Source organism: Lontra canadensis, unplaced genomic scaffold (genome assembly GCF_010015895.1).
Source record: "Lontra canadensis isolate GAN:19392208 unplaced genomic scaffold, GSC_riverotter_1.0 scaffold8, whole genome shotgun sequence".
NCBI classification, from domain to species: Eukaryota; Metazoa; Chordata; class Mammalia; order Carnivora; family Mustelidae; genus Lontra; species Lontra canadensis.
Window position 1 is genome coordinate 22,738,137 of NW_022631002.1, and position 25,023 is coordinate 22,763,159.

The 25,023-nt window shown below is 39.2% G+C and overlaps 1 protein-coding gene across 1 annotated transcript in view; it reads left to right on the top strand.

Moving 5' to 3' along the window:
• CDH8 (cadherin 8) overlaps positions 1-25,023 on the top strand; it is a 371,685-nt gene that overhangs the window by 212,573 nt on the left and 134,089 nt on the right. Inside the window, exon 8 of the mRNA XM_032854312.1 lies at positions 19,356-19,492. Coding sequence (XP_032710203.1) covers positions 19,356-19,492 — 137 coding nt within the window. The remainder of the gene's footprint in view (positions 1-19,355; positions 19,493-25,023) is intronic.

The following is a 25,023-nucleotide window of genomic DNA, read 5'->3' on the forward strand; positions in this document are numbered from 1 at the left end:
GGCAATGATATCTGTTGAATAATGAATCTGTCCTGTTTTATGTTACTGCGTTTTCTCTGAAAGAACACAGACAGGAACAGTTGCCACTTTCCTCTCATCTCCAAGCATGAGACACAACAGAGGCAGTGAGTAAGATGGGTTCAGCTGAATGACAGGGCCAGTTTTAACAGTGGATTTGACAAGAGTTTTACTCTCTTCAGCAAGGGACACAAGAAGGGCTCAGGAATATGCTAAGCTAGGGGCACTTGGGGAGGGGGGGCTTCAGATATTGGGGTAATCTCACATATACTCCAAACATGGTATTCATAGTGGCCCTGGAAAGAGAGTTCCAATGCAGGAACCTGGTCTAAATCAGCTAGAGATGAGGTCTCAGGAACTTGTCATGCCCTAGTGACGGCAACCTGGACTTACAGAACTGGTTAAAAATCCAGGTTTTTGGTTGCTGACATACTTTTGCACATTTTGTTATCTATCCATTTACTGATGCAAACATGGAGATTTACTGATACTGTTTCCAGTACCCAGGGAATCCAGTGATGATTGTCATTATCATTAATTGTTGTTATTATTACTGTTGTTATTTTTGTTATTACTACTGCTTTGAAATTAGTTTATTTTTTTAGAGAGGGAGGTGGGGAGATGCAGAGGGAGAGAGAGAATCTCAAGTATGCTCCATGCCCAGCTGGGAACCTGACGAAGGGCTCCACCTCAGGACCCTGAGATCATGACCTGAGCCAAAATCAAGAGTCGGACACTCACCTGACAGAGCCACCCAAGCGCCCCAAATTCTTACCACTGCTTTGAAAGGCTGTCGAGGAAGCTTGAAGCTGCTTAGCAACTACTGCCCAGCTTAGGAGTGTCTTGTTTTCAGGCAAACCTAAAGGGGATTTAAGGCTGTGTTACCAGGAGAGATGGATAGTTAAAATAGCATCTGATGACACGGACATGTCTGTGCCTCTGATAGATTCCAAGCAAGCACTCGTTCCTTGGCATCTGTGGTCCACCCCCCCCCCCCAAAGAAGGGGTGAATACTGTTTCAAAGCATTTCACTATAGGGTTCTGATGTGCATGCCACTCAGAAGGCAAGTCCCACAGAGGTCTGAATGCAGGGGGATTGGCTGCATGGGATGAGAATGTAAGAATCATGAACTGTGTGTTTCAGCACCTGTGCTGCTTTTCTGCACTTGTTGCCCACCCCCCGACGCCTCCCACAACCCCACTTCATTGGGTTATAGAGAGCAGCTTTCATCTTTCTTTGCACAATTGGTTAATTTGAGTAGAAAATTAAATTTCCTGACTAGCCAGAGCAATGCATGGTTCCTTATGAGTCTAGCAGACAGATTTAGAGCCATTTAACCTTTTTAAACAGAACTAAAGGACACGGATATTCAGGGAATTACCGAGTAACAAATAGCTGTGCATTATTGTCTCTTTAGAACTGTTGTATGTCATATGCTGACAAGAATGCACCCATCTTTTAGGGGAATGTTCACTTTACCATCTAGCAAGAAATAGGCATTTATTGTGGCATTTGCTGTGTTAAAATATGCAGTCCTTTATTTGTTGATCAACTTCCCATAAGGCTCCACTTTTGAGAGCATATCGTCGAGCTGGAAATAGCATGTATTTTAAAATTCTTATACTTAAACCTATATCTATACCTATAACTTTACCTATACCTCCATCTGTATGTTAATCTTTGTGTATATTTCCTTTCAGGAGAAAATAGACAATGACATAGGGAGTCTCACCTTCTCCCTTCCAGGAACATTAATCAAACATTTGCTACTTTTTGGGGTGCCTGGGTGGCTCAGTGGGTTAAGCCTCTACCTTCGGCTCAGGTCATGATCCCGGGGTCCTGGGATCGAGCCCCGCATCAGGCTCTCTGCTCAGTGGGGAGCCTGCTTCCCTCTCTCTGCCTGCCTCTCTGCCTACTTGTGATCTCTGTCAAATAAAAAAAATCTTTAAAAAAAAATTTGCTACTTCTTTTCAATGCTATATGTATCTCAGTAACATCGAATAATGTGGGGTAAAGTATTTAAAGGATGTTATGCTTTAAACTTATGCAGACTAAAATTTGAATCCTGTTATTGCTACTTCCTCCAGTAGCTGGTCCCTGGACTTCTCTGAGACTCGGTCTCTTCTTCTGTATTTTGGGATAATATCATGTCCCTCACAGGGTTAATGAAATAAAATAAATTAAGTTATCAAATTAAAAAATTGTAGTAGCTATTAGCATCGCCATTTAATAAAACCGCCATCAATGTGTATTGTAAATGCAAATGAAAAACCCAGTGCTTATTTTAACAGAGATTCTTCTCTTAAAGGTTGCTGACTGTGTAGCATTATCTGTTTCTCCTATAACAGTTACTGGCTAAACAGTTTAATTAACCTCAGTTAGTGTAATCTGCCCCTGCTGCCTTTGTGAATATTGTTCCTAGTGAGTGGTCAGTATGCAGCAAGTGTGCTGAATGTACTCATTTCATCCCCTAACTCCTCTCCTATAGGATAACATACTCATTTCCTCAACTTAACAGATGAGGAAACTATGGATAAAAAACCTAAGTTGCTGGGGAGCACACGAATAATCAAGAGTGGAACTGTGATGCGTACCTAGGTTTTTCTGACGGCACAATGTCTTATCTGCTGTCCCTCTGCCACACTTTCTTTCCCCGCGTTCTCAGGGACTTCAGCTATGTCTCTGCTTTTTGGAACAGCTTAGCAGGACCAGTTTTGGGGTTTTTAAAAAAGATTTTATTTATTTATTTGACAGACAGATTACAAGTAGGCAGTGAGGCGGGCAGAGATAAAGGGGGAAGCAGACTCCCTGCTGAGCAGAGAGCCCGATGCGGGACTCGATCCCAGGACCCTGGGATCATGACCTGAGTCGAAGTCAGAGGCTTTAACCCACTGAGCCACCCAGGCACCCCAGCAGGACCAGTTTTAATTGAAATCATAAATTACTCATTCTTTAAATGGCCTCATTCCATTTGGGATGCATACCCACAAAGGAAGAAAATATCCCAGGTCTGTGGAATTCACCAGAGGATGGATGCAAATGCTCCTTGCTTCACAGTCCAACCCCTTTGTATGGGTTTTGTTACTATTGGCTGTAAACCCAATTGTGATTAAGGAGGTAAAAGAAGAAAGAATCTTCTAACAATAGCATAAATCAGATCAGACATTGTGCTAAGTTCCTATTATGTATCATTTCACTTATTTCTCATAAAGATTGCAGTGAAGTAGTCTGTATGATTTTAGTTTCGGGAGAAAGAGCTGAGGCTCTAAAAGGTTGAGTTCCCTATGTGTGGTCATAGAGTAGGGGGTGCGGGGCCAGGATTTAAACCTAAATTTCTTCTTACCATTGCTACCGTATCTATGCATGCTTTGCTTGTTCTGGCATTTTGCATGAGGGGTGGGATGATGACAATTCATGTTTACTGAGCCCATCCGTTGTGACAGACACTTTGAAATGCTTTTATATGCAGTTAACTGTTTATAGGTAAAGTAAAAAATTTCAGCATAACCTAAGTGTTAAAATATCATCCAGTGCCTTCCTGTTAACCGGCTGTGGCTCATTTTTTTCCCCTTTTAATACATTTATTTCAAGTGTGTATTTGGTGTTACCATGGTGTTGAGATATGTGATGGTGGTTTTTAGGCAGTTGCTTCCTATTTCTTTCAGAGCATGAGCTGCTTAAAATAAAAGTGGGGGTGATGGCCATTCAGCAGGCAGAGTAGATGGACACATGACCATGGTAGCCACAATGCTCCGTTGTCCTAATTCCTCTCCTGAATGTAAGTGCCCACTCAGCATAAGAGATTGCATTTTGTTCTTCCTATTTGAACTTGGGCATTTTTACAATTCACTGCAGTTACCTGGCTTGCTGTTAATGAGCTCTTTTCCTGACAACACTCTCCTTACATTCCTGATGTCCAGTGATGCAAAAGTGGGGATATTCCACACTGTTGAGAACCTCGCATTAATTTAGAGTGTAGACTGTGTATTGATGGACTCCTCAGTCTTGTAGTAACTCCTGTATTTTGGTTAGGACTTAGTTTTTGTTTGTTTTAATTTAATTTTATTTATCATTCACATTATTTTTTGGTGATAAGAACACTTAACACCAGCTCTACCCTTTAACAGATTTTTAGGTGCATACTATAATATCTGTCATTAACTCTAGGCACAGTGTCGTACAGTACCTTTCTAGAACTTAATCCATCTGTGTAACTGAAACTTTACACCCAATGATTAGCGACTTCCCATTTCCCCCTGCCCCCAGCCCCTGGCAACCACTGTTCTGTGCTTTTTTGAATTTGACTATTTTAGATTATCTCCTGTATGTAGAATCATGTGGTACTTGTCCTTCTGTGACTGGCTTATTTCACTCTCCAAGTTCATATCTGTTGTGGTGCAGCATAGAAATTCCTTCTTTTTAAGGCTGAATAGTATTTCATTCTATCTATAGGCCATATTTTCCTTATTCATTCATGTGTTGATGGTCATTTACATTGTTTCCACGTATTGGCTGATGTAAAGAGTGTTACAGTGAAATAGGAGTGCTAATCTATCTTCAAATCCTGGTTTTGATTGTTTTGGATAAATATCCAGAAGTAAGATTGCTGGGTCGTATGGTGATTCGATTTTAAATAATTTTGTAGGAGCTCCCATACTGTTTTCCACAGGGGCTGCACTTCTTTGCATTCTCATTACCAGTGTGCAAAGATCTGGTGCAAGGACTGAGTCCTTTTAAAAAATCATTAAAACTTGGTCACTTAGTTTCTGCACACTTTTAGCCAGATACAAGTTTGATTGTCTCCCAGTTCAGAGGCACCAAGTCTTCAAGTCATTGTTCCAAAAAACTCACTGTACTTGCTAATTCAACCACCAGTAGTTAATGCATCAGTGAAATTAAACATTCAGTCGGATAGCTATTTATTCATTATTTTTTCATGTGTGCGTGTGTGTTAAAGGATTTATTTATTTTGTTGTACAACTAGTATCAGCATAACTCGGGTTTTCCTAGGGAATTTCTGTAAAGACAAAGCCTCTGCCCTCATGAACCTTATTCTACAGTAGGGAGGATGGCTGCATAGCCATGGAAAACCCAAGCCCTTCACATTTATCTAATTAGATACATGCTCTCTAAAAATGATAAATAAAGATAGATTATGGAACGTGAGGGTCACACTGAGGAAGAAGTTTCCTAGTTTCATAATGAATTTGAACAGAAGCAACTATAGATACTCAATGATGCTAAGGTGGAAATATCCCACAGTGTGGAGACCAAATATTAATTTGGAGAGGGGACTGTGTGTATATAATTTTTTTCTCTCATCCTCTCTTTTTCCTTTTTTCTAAAGAAATGCTTTGGGTAGGAAAGGGCTCCTTTTTCTCCTTAGAGGAATAATAAATAATATGTGATGCAGAACCTTAGAATCCTGGGACTAGCAGAACCAGATAATATTATTTATTAAAGCAGTTAGAGCAACCAGTGGAGCAATTAGAGGCAAAAAGCTGAAAACTTGTAGATGGAATTTTTGATACTAAAAGTGCATGCTAGAAAATGTTAAAATGGTTTCTTTAGGCATAATAACAAAAGCCAGAATGAAATTAAGCAGTAAGAAAGAAACAGTTGGAGTTCAGTGAAATATAATAACTGATTCATAACTAAGGGGTTTATTTCATTATAAGTGGCTCTAAACAGCATCTTCACATGCAGTTGGCTCCAAATTGCATCTTCCTATAAATTTTCCATATAGAGGCTGCAAACCAATGTTTAGCAAAAATATTTTTTATAACATAAAAGTGCATTTATGCCTGTTAACTTTGAAAAACAGATACACACTGCCTTTCTCTAAGAGCAGCATCTCCCTGTGTTCGCAGGGACACAATTGGGATTAAAGATATTGTGGCCAGGTCAAGTCGAACTCCACTTTCTTTGCACTAGGACTGTTTTCTTTGCACAGGAATGTTAATTTGCTAAAGTGCGTTGCACTTTATAAGAAAGAGAAAACGTAAGCTGTGCGTTCCATCGTGGAAATTTGTGTGGTTTTGCAGAGCGTCTGGAGTGTAAGGGAGGATGCTGGTCGGTGTTCTAGACGATAACGTGTTGAGCATCGCAAGGATTGCAAGCCTTATTCCTCTATGTTGAACAGGATATGCAGCTCTTTTGTTACTGTATGAGTCTACCTCCCCTTTCCCTCCTCTTTTTTTTCTTTCTGTAGGACCCACTTAAGGGAGACTCATGACTTTGACAAATACTTTGACTCTATTACCTTGGGCCAGGGGCCATTAAACTATATAGCCTGTGTGCCAAACCTGGCCTACCACCTTTCTTTAAATGAAGTTTTACTGGAACACAGCCATCCTCATTCTTTTTATGTCCTACAACTGCAGAGTCGAGTAGCAGTGACAGGGGGTGTACGGCCTGCCGAGCCCAACATATTTACTTGACAAAAAACATTTGCCAACCGCTACCCTAGATGGATCGGGGTCTGGATTTCCATTTGTAATTTGAATAGTTAGCTTCCATATCATTCTGGGATCTTATGTTGTCTCAGAAACTACCTAAAGATTAAAAAATAATAATAACATTTTTTAAATCTGTAGCAGTCAAAGAAATTCTCTGGATGATACTCCAGCTGTGTGTGACGGGAAGCAGTTTCTCCCAAGCTTTCCTGAGAGCCCCTGGGACACTGGTCCTCATGGGACCCACGGCAGAATATACTTCTGTTGAGTCTGCCAGAAAAGTCTGGTTTTGTTTCGTGTAGCTTTGGGGCCCATCCTCCTAACTACCATACAGGCTGTAGGGCATCCTGAAAAATGCCGTGATGCTTTACCAGCTTGAAGTGAGGAATTTACTTGTTTCTTGCATGAGTTGATTATAAAACACCATTTTTTCCCTCCATTCTCCAGACCTCATTAATGACTACAATAATACAGGGTTTCTAGAATACAGGCTGGTGACTGCCTTAGCCAAACCCTGGTCTCTGCATTTTGAGGTCTTGGTAAATTCTCTGAGTAGCAGTATTTCTGTATCTAAAAATAGAAAATGGCATGAAGTAGAAATTCACTTGGAGAAGGCCTGCTGTACGTAACATGTTCCACACACTCTGACATGTATTCTCCGTTGTGAGACTCACCATTCAACGAGTGATACTGGAAATAATGTCTGGATTTTCATTTGTGCCTATTTAGTATTTTGTTTTATTTTATTTTAAGATTTTATTTATTTATTTGACAGAGAGAGAGATCACAAGTAGGCAGAGAGGCAGGCAGAGAGAGAGGGGAAGGGAAGCAGGCTTCCCCCTGAGCAGAGAGCCCAATGCAGGGCTCGATCCCAGGACCCTGAGCCAAAGGCAGAGGCTTAACCCACTGAGCCACCCAGGCGCCCCACCTATTTAGTATTTTAATATAGTGCCCTCCACAGGTTATCTCATTTATACTTCATGACAGTAACTCTGTGGATTACACATATTCTATCGCACTTACCAAATTGTTATAGTCTGTTTTCCCTGGGAGTAGATGGGAGTCTGAAGTCGAACAGCATACAGTTCCTGCAAAAGCTCGGCCCAACCCAGTGGGTCTCTCTGGAATGAATGTTGGTCATCAGAGGAGTCCTGCCTCAGGCCAAAAGGACCTTTATCCCTCTGCTTGCTTAATCTCCAGATAAACTCTGGAGCATAGACTCTCAGATTGGAAGGAGTGGATAGCTGAAGGCTGCCTGCTGACTCCTCCCCACACAGCTCAGGCATCCTTCCTCGGAGGAAGATCTGCACAGCATGTTTTCATGTCAGTCATGGATCAGAGCTCTGAGCCTCTTTATTAGGGAAGTAATTTGACTAAATTCATCATGCTAGCCATGCAGTTCCCAAACCCATGTTGGCACCACACTACAATATCTTCTTTTAGGCAAGTAGATACTTGTTCTGCATTTTGACATATAGACACTGAAGGGTCAGATGGGAGCGCTGAAATGCTCTCCGTGTAGTATGGCTGTAGTTATCCAAAACCATGAAGCTGCATGAATTTATAAAATATGTTACAAAATATTTTAACCCACTGAGCCACGCAGGTGCCCCCCTTTTTAAGATTTTATGTGTTTATTTGACAGACAGAGATCGAAAGTAGGCAGAGAGGCAGGCAGAGAGAGAGGAAGGGAAGCAGGCTCCCTGCTAAGCACAGAGCCCGATGCGGAGCTCTATCCCAGGACCCTGAGACCATAACCTGAGCCAAAGGCGGAGGCTTTGTTATAAAATAATTTAAAACAAGTGATCTAGAGTCATAAAAATAGCTAAAATTAAAGGAAAATTCTGATCTCGCCTTTAAAATTTCTGTTTTTTTTGTTTGTTTTTGTGTTTGTTTTCTGATTGGTGAAGTCTTTGTCTCCTCTAGGGAATAAAATTTGATAGTAATGTTTATATTCTGAGAGAAACAAAGATGCTCGTGTAGGCTGAGCAGTGTTATCTAACATTGTTATACTCATACGGCAAAATAAATCCTCTATTTTGCATCCCAGCAAAGGGAGATTGACATCCTTATCTGATGTTCAAATATTTATGGGAGTCATTTCAACCGAGGCTTTATTTCTCCTTATATTTCTACATTCTAATTTTACACAAGGTACTATACAACCTTGCTTTTGATAAAGGACAATCAGATTTGACTTCGTGTTACAGAGGAAAACATAATATTGCATATTTGAGAAGAGAAGATGTTAAAAATGGAGAAACGCCATCTCCATCCATCTATCAAAAGTTTATTAGCTTTATGCTATGTGTCTGGAGCCAGTTTGCTGGGGAGTGAAACCGTTCAAGTTGAAGTGCCTTCCAAATGTGCCTCGGGATGCCAATCAAGTTTGGGGATGGTCTGCTGAGGTGTGTGGCTCCACAGTAAATAAGATTTATGAAAGTCCTTAAGGTGGGTCACAGCTATGGGAAATATATTTAATATTGCAGAAGACAGCAGAAGACCTAAATGTCCTTCCAAAGCCAAGGGTGTGAAATTGGAGATAACAGGTATGGAAAGGGAACAGGATCCAGAGGGTGGTGAAATATGGGAAATCTGCTCACTGGAGAAAGAGGAAACCTGTCTGGATCACCTTTATTAAACATCAGGTACATGATATTGGACTTTGCACTTGCTTACGTGTACAAGACTATGTTAGACCATGTAGGCAGGCATTGTGTTTAGGGTTGAGTATTTTTGACGAGAAATACTTTTGTCCTACTAGAGAGAATTGCATCTGCTTGACACTGGAATGGTGGGCTTGTATTAGTAGTATTATAAATCAGATATGTAAACAAGGTATTTCAGTATAAATGCATTTTCAGCCCTTAATTGCTAGGGTTTAGTGTAAGTCCTTAGCATGTACTAAATGAGCCTAGATTTACTGAATGTCCAATGAAATTTTCAATGCATAGATAACTTTATGACATGAAAAAAATACCTGTTTTGGTCTAGTTACGCACTATTCTTAGTATTCCTTGGGTGTGCATGTTTTCCATAAACAATTCTTTTGTTTTTTACAGTAAACAATTTTGACCAAAATTGGAAACTATTTAGTCAAATACCACTATCCTCATAGCTATGTGATGTTCAATGTCAGATACTACGGTCAGGATATGATACTCAATATCTCACTAACTTTATGGTTGCGGGAAAAATGTGTTATCTACATTTTGCAACCACGGACATTGAGAGTCAGGACAATTTATACGGGTTCCTCAAGTCATATATATGGAGGATTAAATAAGAAGTTAATATATGGGATTTAGCACAGAAGCTGAAAATTAGGAAGGCCATGATAAATATATTAACTATATTACTAAATCTTAACCCCAGGCATGTTCCAATGGTCCAGACTTTTTTTTTTTTTTAACTTCACCCTATCTCTATTTTATTCTTAATGTAGCTTCATCAACTTTGAATATCCTTTCATATAGACAATAGTCTATATGTTAAAGGACGTTTCTCCCTCTTCAATTTCCCCTGAGAAGAGGAAGAGGCTGGGAGCCATTTGTAAGGGCATTTCTTCAATATTCCTCCATCTCCCTTCCTTCCCACATCCAAATAATCACTATGTCTTGTTTATTTTACTTTCTAGACTCCAGCACCATCATCTGTAATGTGAGCATTCATGAAAGTCCCATCTGCCCGCCACCAGCCCCTTGATATCCACACAGGTGCCAGGCTAATCTCTAACCCACTTAGAGCTGTGCTGTACACTAGATTAGACACTAGTCACATGTGGCTCTTTGAATAGAGATAAAATTCATTTAAATTAAACAAAATACAAATTTCAGTTGCTCTGTTCTACTAGCTAGACTTCAAGGGCTAAACAGCTACATGTAGCAAGTGGTTACCACATTGGTAACTGTACTGTGGTATATATATATATATTAACCACATTGGCTCCTGTATGTAGAACAAATATGTAGAGCATGTTTCTACATCACAGAAAGATTTATGAAATTCAGCTGTGGTTTAAATCATATGACTTTCCTGCTATATTTCTTCAAATGGCTCCCCATTTCCTACAGGTGAAAAAAATCCCTCCCCTCAGTTTCTAAGGCTCTTTGTGTTGTATCCCCTGATGTCCTTCCCCTGTCAAAACTTCAACCACACCATCTCTTGTTAAGGTCTTTAAGCACAGAGAACATATGCCTAACTCAGACTTTTCATATTTTCTCCTGCTTTTGATATGAATAATTTGTAATATTTTATATATCTATCCCTTTTTGTCTTCATCACTGTAAGCTTTGAAAAGACTTATTTATTTTCATTGTCTTTCTTCACTTATAGACTTCATCTATATGACATTAGCCCAAGGCCGTATCTGTCTTGGCACCTAACATCATGCCTTGCACATAAGAAATACTCAATAAGGAGTGAATGAAGGTAGAAAGTTAAGAGCTGAGATGGAAAGGAAAGATGGGAAAGAAATGATAGAATGCTCATCTGTCAGACCTGAGCTCTCCCCACACTAGTATAGTCCTTTAATTTTTATGCTTTCCTAAATAAACTCTCAAGATTTTCGACATGCTTTTTTTTTTTTTTCCTTCCTGCTGGGGATGCTGTCCTTACCTGTTCTACTTGGGAAACATCTGCTCATTCTCATTCTTCCTGTCCCCAAACAGATGCTACATCCTCTTGGTGTCATCTCTGTGCCCCCTCACTCTTACCAGGCACATTTGGGCTTACTCACTGCAATGTGAGCATTACTTCATTACAGAGCCTGCCACTTTTCACTGTAAACAGTGAGGTCACACCAATGTGTCCAAAGAAGAGTCTTTCTTCAAATGGTTAGCATCTCACTTGCCAAAAAGAAGCAACCACGAAAACCTTATTGAAATTAAAAGAAATAATAAAAATTTTATATTTAATCCCTTCACAGTGTGCAAGACTACATTCAGTTTTCCCCCCATATTTTTGCTATCATATCATATTTAGAATTTTCAGTTAGGAATGATTATTTTGATGATTCAGAAAATTAGAATTTCTCCAAAGATATTATGTAAATATTGAAGAATTAATCATGAATCAAATTTTATCTGAGATTTACACTAAAGAATTATTTTGTTGTTGTTCTTTTGGTTCTTTGGCTGCAGAATGTTACACACGAGATTGTAGCTTTAAGTCTCTATTTTTTCAAGATATTAATGGAACAAATGACAAAACAAAATTCACGCTTGGAAAATGGAACCTCATAAAAACCGACAGATTGGGGCACCTGGGTGGCTCAGTGGGTTAAAGCCTCTGCCTTGGACTTGGGTCCTGATCTCAGGGTCCTGGGATTGAGCCCCACATTGGGCTCTCTGCTCAGCGGGGAGCCTGCTTCCCTTCCTCTCTCTCTGCCTGCCTCTCTGCCTACTTGTGATCTTCGTCTGTCAAATAAATAAAATCTTTTTTTTAAAAAATGACAGATTTAGAATCTGAGTTTTCTATATTTGACCCTAAATAAAGCAATAGGTACTTGAGCATGATTATGTTGGGTGAATCTGCTTCATTCTTTAGGTGAAAACAGCAAGTTGAAATATGGTAACATTCTGTCTCTCTCCATATGAACACCAAACACCAGAATCTTTGAAATATTTTGTTGTTGTTTAAAAATACCTAGATATTTGGCAGAGTGTCTTCTAGAAATAATGATAAAGACTCAATGTAAAACCACGTTTAAAAACCGTGAGGAAATTTAGAGCACAGTATCTAATTTGGGATCCACCTTAACCTTTAAAAGGAGGCAATTCTATTGTTCTCATTTTTAGGTGAAGAAACTGAGGGTTGGCTGTATAAAGTGGCTTCACAGAGAAGTTAGGAATAGAAGGGCTATTCCCTGGGAAAATCATCAGGTGTTTCACAAATATATTACAGTGGAGAGAGTATAGTCCATGATAACTTTTTCTTAGGAAACCTGTTATCAGTTTATCTTTATCTGATGGCTAAAGTCTTCAGTGTAGCTGTTCGTGTATACTCCCCAGTTTATCCTACACAGTTTCCTCCTGTTGTCCCGAAGCCACTGGCCATGAAAATGGAAGACTCCCTGATTTTGGGATGTTTGTTCTAAAAATCCTTAAAATATTCCTTTTTTTTTTTTCTTTTTAAGACTTTATTTATTTATTTGTCAGTGAGAAAGACAGAGAGAGAACATAAGCTGGGCGAGAGACACAGGGAGAATCAGGCTTCCTGCTGAGCAAGGAGCCTGATGCGGGACTCAATCCCAGGACCCTGGGATCATGACCTGATCCGAAGGCAGACCCTTAACCAACTGAGCCACTCAGGCATCCCCTTAAAATGTTCTTGACATTGTTACAGACCAAGAAGCAGTAATTGAACAGGGGACAGAGGGTCTAAGTATGTAGTGTTGGGGGTGGGATTGGGAAGAGAGGTAGGAGATGTGTTGAATATGTATGTATAATACTTGAATATGGACAACAAAATACAAACACACACTGGGACTTTGTGCCAATACCAGTGTTAGTATGAAATATAAATAGTTGAGCTGTTGTTAATTAAAGAAACTGATAACTAAAAATGGTTATTTAATATCCATGGAGCTGCAATGCAGAATAGGGTGCCATTTTTCAACCCAGGGATATCCATGGTCCATTTTGAGCTCTTCTTAGTCACTGCACCAGTGGTATCTTCTTGTATTTACTTCTGAACTCTGCAGGCTACTCTTATTTGGGTCAACTGTGACATCAGTTTGTGTTCATGGTCAGAATACTGTAGATTAAATGAGTTTCCAAACAAGGCGCTGTGCATCTAGGTAGGAATTTTCTTGCACCTGTAGCCTTAATTTCACAAAGTAAGATGATGAAGTTTTTACCATTTACTCTTAAGACCTACTCCTGTAGGTTAGTGAAACAGTAATATTGAAGCAAACCAGGGAATTTATTGGAATAAAATGAGGAAGTTTAAATGGGGCTTCTAAAACATACTCATTGTACTAGATGGAGAATGTCTATTTCCAAAATATCCATCATTAGGATTGATGTTAACATGACCCAAGGAGCCCATTTTCTCACATGCCACTTCCCACTGTGTTAATAAGAAGTTCCTTCTTAATCTGGCAGGAAGATGAGTCTCCAAAGTGTATTCTCTTTTTCTCAAAACGAGATCTTTTGTCTAACACACTTTAAGTAATTCTGCAAAGAAACAGCAAATCCAAAACATGCAAATTTTAAAGAAATTAGAATGAAGACTTCAATACCAGAGGTACGGATCCTGTGACTTTGAAGACATAAATTAAAAAGCTTTGAATCTTTCAATAGATAGAATATGAACCAAAATAGTTCTTTCTCAGCTTTTTATTCTTTTCCTATCCCCATTATTCTTTTCCCTTGTATTTCTTTAGCACCATATTTCACTCTTAGTAAAATCCATGCTTGATAAGTATTTGTACAGCCTTCCTACAATCCATTGTTGAGTAACTGCTATGCAAAACCCAACCAATGTGCTACTATGATACAGGAATCAAAAATATCTCCTTGTCCTAAAAGAGTGAAAGTCTGGCAGATGTGTACCTAGAGAAAATGGAAGGAACATCCTTAAGGAGAGGAATGACTCAGACCACATGCAGAAGGTTCCCCATGGATGAGCCAAGGGCTGTAAAACCAAGGACAGCCTTTGATTTCATCAGCTCAGAGTCTTTGGTCCGTGGAAGCACATAGAGTAGGAGATATTTTGAAAGAGGCAAAGACAGGTATCAGTAAACCTTACAGAGGGTTCTGGGATATCTCTCTAGTGTCACGTGTGAATTTCTGCCTTTCCTAAGTCTACTAAAGGATGTGAGTGATAGTCCTTATTTGTATATTTCCATTTCTAGAAATTTGTGTCTGTAGTTAATGCTCAGCTTAAAGGCGTCTCTTATAGATTGAAGAATTGACTCACCATTTATTTTATTACTCATTTATTTATTTGCCTAATGTGAGTCATGTATCAATTTACTGCAAAACATCACTCTTTGAAGAAGATATCTTCTCCTATTTAGAGAGGAGCCTATGAGATTATGAATAGTTACCTAATTTCAATGAGATTCCACCAGTGAGAGCCTAATGAAGGTTCTCTGGTTTCTCTGATTATGCTTCTTCCACTTTATGTGCTGCTACTCAGACAGACACAGGGAATTCCAGGAAAAAGAGACTCTAATGGATCTACTTCCCAGGTATCTAGCCCAAACAATGACATTCTGTGACTTTACGTAGGACACTAGATTCTAAAATCTTAGTTGTTACTCCAGGTTTGCTTTCTTAACCCATTCTAGTTTTTTTTTTTTTTTAATTATTTTCTATTAATTGACTTAAGGAAAGAGCCTATATTAGTTCCTTATTTATGTATTTATTGCTGCTGATGTTACTATATCACACAGTGGTATGAGTGACTGAGAGGAGAGGGGAGTATTTGGGGTTGCTGCAGTGGATGGTGGGAGCTTAGAGGACTGGAGGAAAGCAAGCTGAATTTTTGCAGCAAAAGATGAAGTGGTGTGGCTCTGGAATGTGTGCATGTGGTGGGGAGGTGGGGTGGAGCAAACATCTTCTGAGAACATTCCTGAACATAGTATGCTTTCAATTTTTTTTTCTAATGGAATCTTAAGCTATGTAACCAATTTTCAAATTGTTAAAAATGTAGTTAATTTTAACTATGGTTAAAAAAAGATCACATTTGGGGCACCTGGGTGGCTCAGTCAGTTAAGCGTCTGCCTTCGGCTTGGGTCGTGATCCCGGGGTCCTGGGATCGAGCCCCATATGAGCTCCCTCCCTGCTCATTGGGGAGCCTGCTTTCCCCTCTCCACCTCCCCTGTGCTTGTGTTCCCTCTCTCACTATCTCTCTGTCATAGATAAAACTTTTTTAAAAAGATCACGTTATTTAATATTAACAAACGATTGAATATGTCCAGGAAATCTTTGAACCTGCAGTGGTGAGTTCATGAGACAGAGAAAAGTTGGTGGAAAAATAAACACCTAAAATAATGATGCCAGAGATGCCAACATCATGCCCCCACTTGCTCTCTCTTCTCAGCTTTATTTTTAATCACTTAAACCGGCATCTTCTGTGTGTTTGCTTCTACTGCTAGGAGAACTCAGCTCTACTTACTGAGGAAGAAGAAAACCAAGGAGTGAAAGGGATGCTATGTTGGACCTGAGAAAGGGATAGGGAGTCATCAGGAGAAACGATGTTATCATGTCCACATAAGTAATGATAACAGTACAGATTTTTAAATATAGATTTATTGAGCACTTATTATGTGTCAGGCCCTGACACAAAAGTGCTTTATATGCATTGTTCATTAAAGCCTCACAAAACCTGTTATAATTTCCATTTTACAGATTAAGTAACAAAGGCACAGACAGACTAAGCATAACTAAATCACTAAGACTTAGCATGACTAAGTCACTAAGATTTAGCATGACTAAGTCACACCTTTGTAAGTGATAAGGTCAAAACATGAACTCAGACAGTCGGATTAGGACCCAGGTTCTTTATGATGAGATTATGAATTTCTGTGGAGCCAATGGCAGAGGACTTTCCTGGTAGCCTTAGAATAAACAGCCAGAAACCCAGGCCATGCCCTTAAGCAACAGAGCAGAAAAGAGTTTGCTGGAAAGTAAAGATGGATTAGAAAATGTATCAGGACATGTTGGGCACGTGGGTGGCTCATGGGTCGTTAAGTGTCTGCCTTTGGCCTTGGTCTTGATCCCAGAGTCCTGGGATCCAGCCCCCATCAGGCTCCCTGCTCAGTGGGAACTCTGCTTCTCTCTCTCCCTCTGCTCCTTCCCACTCCCTACTCACGCTCCCTTCTCAAATAAATAAATACATAAAATCTTTATTTAAAAAAAAAAACTTATCAGGAGGTCTATATAGAAGATGGAAAATGGAGGCTTCTTATTCCCTGGCTTTCCGGAGAGGTCTAATTCCTTATCTCATTTAATAAATCATATTTCCTTTGATCTATTTCACTGTATGAAAGTATATATAATAACACATATATAATAAATACATATGTAATATAGATTATATTAAGGCATTGCACATGTATGTATATAATATAGGCATCTATAATATGTTGAAGGCAATTGTATATTAAAATAAGAAAAATAATCACAATTTTGAGTTCACAAAATTGAGTACATAGATGGCATTCGATGACGTCACTATCACACAAATGATGTGAGAGCTCTTGATCCCTGATACTTAGTGGTCTGCACACACGTGTGTTGACAAAGCATGCCACACTTAGCATCTCATCCAGTCCTCACAACAATCCTACTATCTAATACTAACATCATCCTTATTTTTAAAAAGATTTTATTTATTTGAGAGAGAGAGAGAGTGAGAGAGCGCACAAGCAGGAGGAGGGGAAGAGGGAAAAGCAGACTCCCCGCTGAGTGGGGAACCCGATGTAGGACTCAATCCCAGGACCCTGAAATCATGACCTGAGCTTAAGTCAGATGCTTAACTCACTGAGCCACCCAAGCACCCCTATCATCCCTATTTTATATGTGAGTAAGGTCAGCCCTTCCTGTAGCTTGCTGGTGTACACATAGACTTCAGAGGGAATCAAGCACGAATATTCATTCTGGTTCTGGTATGTACTAGTTAGGTTACTTAAAATGTCCTCTAAGGGTTTTATTTTTCTTTTCTTTGTTCCATAAGAAACCAAAGAGAAGAGGACAGAAGAAGGAAGAGGCATCTAGCACTGTGCTTTGCCCACATTTGGTGTTGAGTGCATGCTTGTTGATGATGTTGAATCAGGATTTCTGGGATGTTTAGCAATTCTTGGGAGCCTTTATCATAAAGTCTGCTAGACATTAAAATATCTGAAACGTCTACAGAGATAGCAAGGGGCTTCTTGAAATAGTTGAGGTAGACTTTAAACTGAATTTCAACAAAGTCATTTCTCCCCCATCAAGTTCCTCCCATTGTGTAATCTCGTAATGTTGTGACATTCTTACCTGTGATCTTACCAAAGGGCTGTATTTATAGCCTATTTTATAAATTCTTATGACTCACTCCATATAGTCTGTCATGAACTGGAACTTTAAAAAATGAGAAAAATATCTCCGCCTCTGTTAGAGCGATGAAATTTAAATGACGCCCAAATGTTTTTTCTAGTTTTCTGCTATTTATAAACTGTTAAGAAAGGGTCCTTCTCTATCACCTTCCAAGTGGAAAGATTATTAAAGTTTTGTGTCATCCAATATGGTGATTATGCTGAGTGTGATGATGATAATGATAAACACATCTCTAGCAATTTTAGAACATATCTTAGAGACTTTATTTTTATTTTTATATTTTATATTTATTTTATTTTTATATTTATTTTTATTTATGCTTTATTTTTAGTCTGCAACCATAGCTGACTTTTTTTTTTTTTAAAGATTTTATTTTTTCATTTGACAGACAGAGAACACAAGTAGGCAGAGAAGCAGGCAGAGAGAGAGAGAGAGAGAAGCAGGCTCTGCACTGAGCAGAGAGCCCGATGTGGGGCTCGATCCCAGGACCCTGGGATCATGACCTGAGCTGAAGGCAGAGGCTTTAATCACTGAGCCACCCAGGCGCCCCCATAGCTGACTTTTTAAAAAAAAATTGAGGTCCAGTAAATATATCCCCAAAATAGCAGTACATAAATAACAGATAGAATGACTGTCTTCTCATTGTATCCTCATCTGCCGAGAGCAGAGAGAGATCCTGTGTGTCCTCCTTTTTTAATAAAGCCATTAATCCCATCATGAGGACCCACCTTCATGGCCTCATCTTACAGTAATTACTCCCAAAGACCTCATTTCCAAATACTATTATATTGGGAGTTAGGATTTTAACCCATGAATTTTGTGGCTATACAAACATTCCATCCACAGCACCCTTCCTTCATTCTATAAGAAACTAAAGAGAGGAGGACAGAAAAAAGAAGTGGCATCTAGCACTATGCTTGGTCCCTGATAAATGGTCCCTGTTTCCATTCTGTCCTGTTTTAGTGGATCTCACTACTTATGGGCCAATTTTTCTAAATATGCCTTCGGTTTAAAACTCTTACCTTATTGGTTTCAGCATTCCATAACCAAAACACAGATCTTGATGTATAAAGAGAATGGCAATAAATGTTGTGAAAAAAAAAATTACTGCATTATCTTGATGCCTAGTGTTTCTTAATGATATCTTATCTGAAAGAGTGTTCTCAAAAGAGGAACGACTAACCTGTGCATTTAAAATTGTTAATTTCATAGACTCTAGTGTTGTAAAGTTTGCTAAAATACCCATTCCGACTTTTAAAAATTGTTACTGGAGAACCAGCAACCATCTTATTTCTATGGACAGAAACTAACAGGAATCGTCAATATGTACTTTCCTTAACATGAAAACAAGATATTCAGCAGCAACAATAACAACACATACATGTTGTCTAGCCAAATACGTGCTTAACAGAAACACACATTTCCTTTGAACTGTCGTAAATAGCATGATGCCTAGCACCGTCCTGCTCTGGGTTTAAGTTTATTGTTTTATGTGATATTTTGTGGCAACTGCTAATTATCATAAGATGTCCAATAAACGTGATGTATTGTCCAATTAACTCTTCATCAGCATCCGTTTTTGAAGATGCTACCTATTGAAACTGATGGCAGTTTATGACCTCCGTGTTGCATATGTAGCTAATTACTCCTTGGACAATAATTATTAAGTTTCTTGTGCCTCATTCAGTCATTTTATTTTACAAATTATGATGCCACCGAGTTTCCCAATCCATTTGACTTCACAACTATGACTCTCCAAGGATTACTAAAGGTCTGCTGTGGAATATATGGATCATATAAACATTGAAGTAGATTACAGATGTGTCTGTTTTGTAGGTTTTCCATCGACCGGCACACTGACCTGGAGAGACAATTCAACATTAATGCAGATGATGGAAAGATAACGCTGGCCACACCACTTGACAGAGAATTAAGCGTATGGCACAACATAACAATCATTGCTACCGAAATTAGTAAGTGCCTGGGTTTAATTTCTTCTTTGTCTGACTGGGTTCAGTTTATGCCTAGGGATCACGTGGTTGATGTGATCCCTGTTTCCATCAGATATTTTGGCATTGGAACTTATTTTATTGTTCCCAAGGAGTCTTTGAATCAATTATCTCAAAAAGAAATAACTTGCCCGGTGGTAAATTACCAAGGATCGCAATATATGTGGGAAGGAAGCATTCTTATATCCAAATACCCTTATATCACATATCCATTATTCAGCCATTAAAGATAATGTTTTCCACATTAAAATAGGGGGAAAGATTTAGTATGAAAGGTTAGGTTAAAAAAAAATAGAACTCAAGAATTCTTGACTATAATTTAAGTAAATGGGCCAAACATAAATATTACATATAATACAAAAACTACTGTTCGTATATGTAGATCACATCCATCCTATTCACATATGCAGACACAAAACATAGAAGGAAACTTCATACTGTCAATACACATTATTTTGGATAGATGAAATTATAGATGATTTTTTGTTTCATTTTTGGAATTTAGTATAGTTTACACAGTAACCAAGACTAAAACTGTAACTTTAGTATAATCGTTTTCATAAAATACAGGTGAAAATGTAAGCTTTTTTTTTCAATGAGGATTTTGCAGGGTTGTTGAAATAACATATGTTTGTCTTTCAATTTTCAGTGAGCACAGTTGCTTTGATTACACTAATGGGCACTACTTTGAGTCTCGAAACCAGTAGCTATGTGGTGGAATTTAGTGCTACACCATCTTTGAGAATTTGCCCTCTGCCTCACCAATTTTTTGTTATACAAAAACATGCCAAAGGAACATAATACTCATTTTATTTCCAAACAAAATACATTTTTTTTATGTTATCTGATGTCCTTCTTTCTGTAAAGGACCTGATAAGACCTTTACAGTTGACACAGGTTCAGGGGAGACAGTCAATTCTTTTTTTTTTTTTAAGATTTTATTTATTTATTTATTTGACAGAGAGAGAGAGAGAGAGAGCACAAGCAGACAGAGGCAGGCAGAGAGAGGGGGAAGCAGGCTCACTGCCGAGCAGAGAGCCCGATGCGGGGCTCGATCCCAGGACCCTGAGATCATGACCTGAGCCGAAGGCAGAGGCTTAACCCACTGAGCCACCCAGGCGCCCCGAGACAGTCAATTCTTAAAGGAGTTGGGAATCTAAATAAGGAAATAAAAATCAACATTAAGAAAAATTCATGGGTATACATATAGTATAGAGGGAGTAGATGACAATTATAGGATGTGGGACCTAAAATCTGCTCTATACTCTCTCTAAAATCTGCTCTATGTTTTCACAGCTAATGTGAGAACACGGCAAACATCTCTGAGACACGTGATTAATCTGTGTGTAAAACAAGAATAAGCCATGCCTTTAGGAAGGGCACAGCTTTTCCTTGTTCTGAGATATGGGGGAAATGTCCTCCATGGAGCCCTATTAAAAAACAAAACAACCAAATGAAAATGTATAAAAAAGTGAAGATATAAGATGAAGAGAATCTGTTTTTATATAGCAACCTTGAATGCAAGCAGAGAACATGCAGCACTCAGGTTAATAGGAAACTTCAACCCTACCCAATGGACAGCTCTGGAGAGAGGATGAACTTCGGAAACTCTGGTGTTTTTCTGGTTTAGGAGTAGTATTCCCTTCCCCAGTGTGTTATTCTGGTCACAGTTTTTCCCTTGTTAACAGCACAGGATAGAGCAAACAAACTATACCACTTGGTATCTGGTTTATTAAAAAGGTTAACTCGAGACATGGTACAGACATGAAATTTTTATAATTTACAATGTTGAAGCCACATTATTGCCTTAAGCCTCTGAGAAAAACTGTATACATTTAGATTGCTTTAGGGCTTTATAAAAATGCTCTAAAGGATCACAGCTTTCTTTAAAGTACGTAGGCAGAAATTACTTTTTAAAGAACCTCCTCATATTGAATACAGCCTAGTTGAGTTATCCTTAATCCCCGATACATTTTTTTTTATGAGATGGATGCCTTTACTTAATATTCATCAAGGAGGTCCTAATTATAAGGATCTATGGTACTCCATACTAAGGAATAAAAATAAATGGATGTGCAGAGCAGGTGGTTAAGAAACATTTCAGGGACAATACAGAAACAAAAGACTCATTTGTAAGGAATCACAGACAAATAAGGAGGCAGACACAAAAGCAGATGCTCCAAGGTAATGAGCTGTTAACTCTTGGGTGACAGGGTACCAACCCAAGTCTGTGGAGACATTCATTTGCTCATTCACTCAATAATTATTTATTGAGTCTATACTACTTGCCAAGCACTCTTCCAGTGCCTGGGGATATAGCAGTGAGCAAAAGAGACAAATCCCTGTTCCTCTTGGAGTTTTCCTTGTTGGGGCTCCTGGAAGTACCTACGTATGAAAGGGTAAGTTGAAATCTGCTAGATATCCATAAAGAAAGACAGGGGTTAGGAAGAAGGTGGTGCGTGTCGGGAATTCCAAGCAGTTCTGTGTTGATGGTATGGAAAAGTACAGTGATGGAATGCCTCCCATGAACACGGGATTTTATTTATTTATTTATTTATTTATTTATTTATTTTTAAAGATTTTATTTATTTATCTGACAGACAGAGATCACAAGTAGGCAGAGAGGCAGGCAGAGAGAGAGAGGGTGAGGCAGGCTCCCCGCTGAGCAGAGATCCCGATGCGGGGCTCGATCCCAGGACCCTGAGATCATGATCCGAGCTGAAGGCAGAAGCTTGACCCACTGAGCCACCCAGGCGCCCCGCAGGATTATATTTAAAAATGAATCATGATACACATGAAAAAAATAAGCCTTTATATGTACCCGTAAAATAATTACGTAAGATCATTTTTAAAGTGGTAGAGATTATTATTATTAATGAATACAGTGTAATCAAATTATAAAAATATATCAAAACTTCGACCAGATAAAATTTTCTTCATAACTTGAGATAAATCACTCAAATATGTCCCAGATTAAGCTTTACAGTTGGTTCTATGTAGGCAATAAATACAGAATGGCTCTGCCCGCATAAAGACTATTGGCTTGTCTATGAATATTTTATTTTATTTATTTATTTTTTAAGACTTTATTTATTTATTTGACAGACAGAGATCACAAGTAGGCAGAGAGGCAGGCAGAGAGAGAGAGGGAGAAGGAGGCTTGCCGCTGAGCAGAGAACTCGATGTGGGGCTTGATCCCAGGACCCTGGGATCATGACCTGAGCCGAAGGCAGAGGCTTTAACCCACTGAGCCACCCAGGCACCCCTGGAACTGTAAACTTAGATATCAGTCTGTTCTTCTTGGGATGTTAGCCTGTAACCTTCTTGGTGCCAGCAAGAAAGAAAGTATATAAAAGAACTTTAAATTTTAGCTGTAAAATATCAGCTGAGGTGGGCATAAATTTAGGAACTTTAAAAGTACATTTAAGCCATTTTTTCCCCTAAATCATAAAAGGAAGTAGAAATAATAAGATCACAGAGAACGTAAGAAAAATTGGAATTACATGAAAATGGCTGAGAATCGTGTTTGACTTGGTGTTATTATTTAGCCCATCGTGTAATGTTTATCTTCCAAAGCCACACACCATGTCTTGGGGAAAAAAAAATCTTAAAGGGAGATTTATTGTATTTGGATGAGTTGAAGATTTAAAACCGCCCAGGACAACAGAACCCATAGGGGTTCTAATAAAGATAAAGAAATATACATTCCAGAGAGAACAATTTAAAATTGTTCTCTCTGGAATGCCATCTCATCAGATAAAGATTTAAACAAATAAAGCTTTAAAAAAAAATAAAAATGATCTTAGGGATGTCCATCTGTTATCTCTTAATGAGAATGGAGATGTGGTTCTTCATCCTCCTGTGTCAGATTCCCTTAACCAAAGGCGGAGATGCTTCACTGTGTGTATTACACAAGTATTGAGGCGGTCATAGATCTAGCTTGCCATCACGATCAACAGGCTCATCTCATTACATGAGCTGGCAGTTAGATGTCCCTGTGCTAACAAGAGATTAGGCTTGTAGAGCGAGTCTCCACTAGTAACAATCCCATCGTCTGCAACTTCAGTGCATATCTGCTGCTGTTTACCGCGGAGGTGAAGGGTTAAGGTAGGTTCAGCTGACAGTTAACCACTGAAAAAGTATTGTGTAAGCCCTATGATGCACCAAATTCTCCCAACACTGAGAAATTAGGTACTATTAATATAATTGACCCCTGAACAACACAGGTTTGTTCTGCATGGGTCCACTTATTTGCAGAATTTATTTTTTCAGTAAATATATTTACCATACTGTAAATATATTTTCTGTTCCTTCTGATTTTCTTAATAATATTTTCTTTTCTCTAGCTTGCTTTATTATAAGACTGTGGTATATAATACATATAACATATAGAATGCCTGTTAAAAAACTACTGATGTCATCAGTAAAACTTTGGTCAGCAGTAGACTATTAATAGTTAAGTTTTTGGTCAGTCAAAAGTTATGCATAGATTTTCAACTGTGCAGAGTCGGGGGGATTGTTGGTGCCCCTAACCACCCCCCCCACATTGTTTTAAGAGTCAACCTTATGCCTTTTTCAGACAAGAAAACTCAACACAGCTAAATAACTTGGCCAAGTTTTCACAGACAGCAAGGGCTGGTCGAGGGGGCAAGATGGGTAGGCATGCCATTGACCTGCTGATGACGTTGTTCTCTTCCATGGAAGAAACCTCTCTTATAGCTCTTTCCTTTCAAACTCCTGCTTAAATTGGGCCTCCTGGGCTGCCACATCATTTGCTGAAGCAAGTGAATGAAGTTGTTCCTTCGCGCAAAGCAGAAGGCTGGTTGCCTGGACAGGGGTGTGGTGGGGGGAAGAACAGATATGCACCGACCACATCAGCCCCTGCTCTTCTAGCATCTCTAACCAAGGGTAAGAGGATAGCCTACTGCCCAAAGCAGAGCTCTGGGACTGTTCAGACTGGGATTCTTTAACTATTTTAGAGATCAGGAAAATGAGGAACAGAGAATAGAGGACACACAGTAGTACATTTTAGGGGATGGCAGTTTTCGGTGAAGATCACAGAGAACATGCCTTACGCAGCTGACCTGGATCACCTCCAAGGAAGAGCCCTGGCACCAGGCCAAGACCTGCTGCGTCAGAAACTCAAGGTGGCAGCTTAGGAGCCCACTTTCCTGAGCTCTCCAACGTCCTCTCAACCCCCAGCAGGTCCCCCATCAGAAGTTCCTAAATATCTAACAGTGCCTTGAAGGAAGACAGAGAAAGGGGCGGTTCTGTTGTTTGCTTTTGTCTTTATTTGCTGTCCTTCCTGTGGTGATTAGGTGACATCTCCCTGAGCTGTGATGAGGCCTCAGGTCCATCAGATGACGCATACGTTTCCTCTAGGTTGAACAGGGTGCTAAGACCTACCTCCCAGAGCAGCGTGATTAGCAACACAGCTGTGGGGGACATAAAGGACACTGGGGAACCGTGGGGAAATCCACTTTCCTTGAATAGTC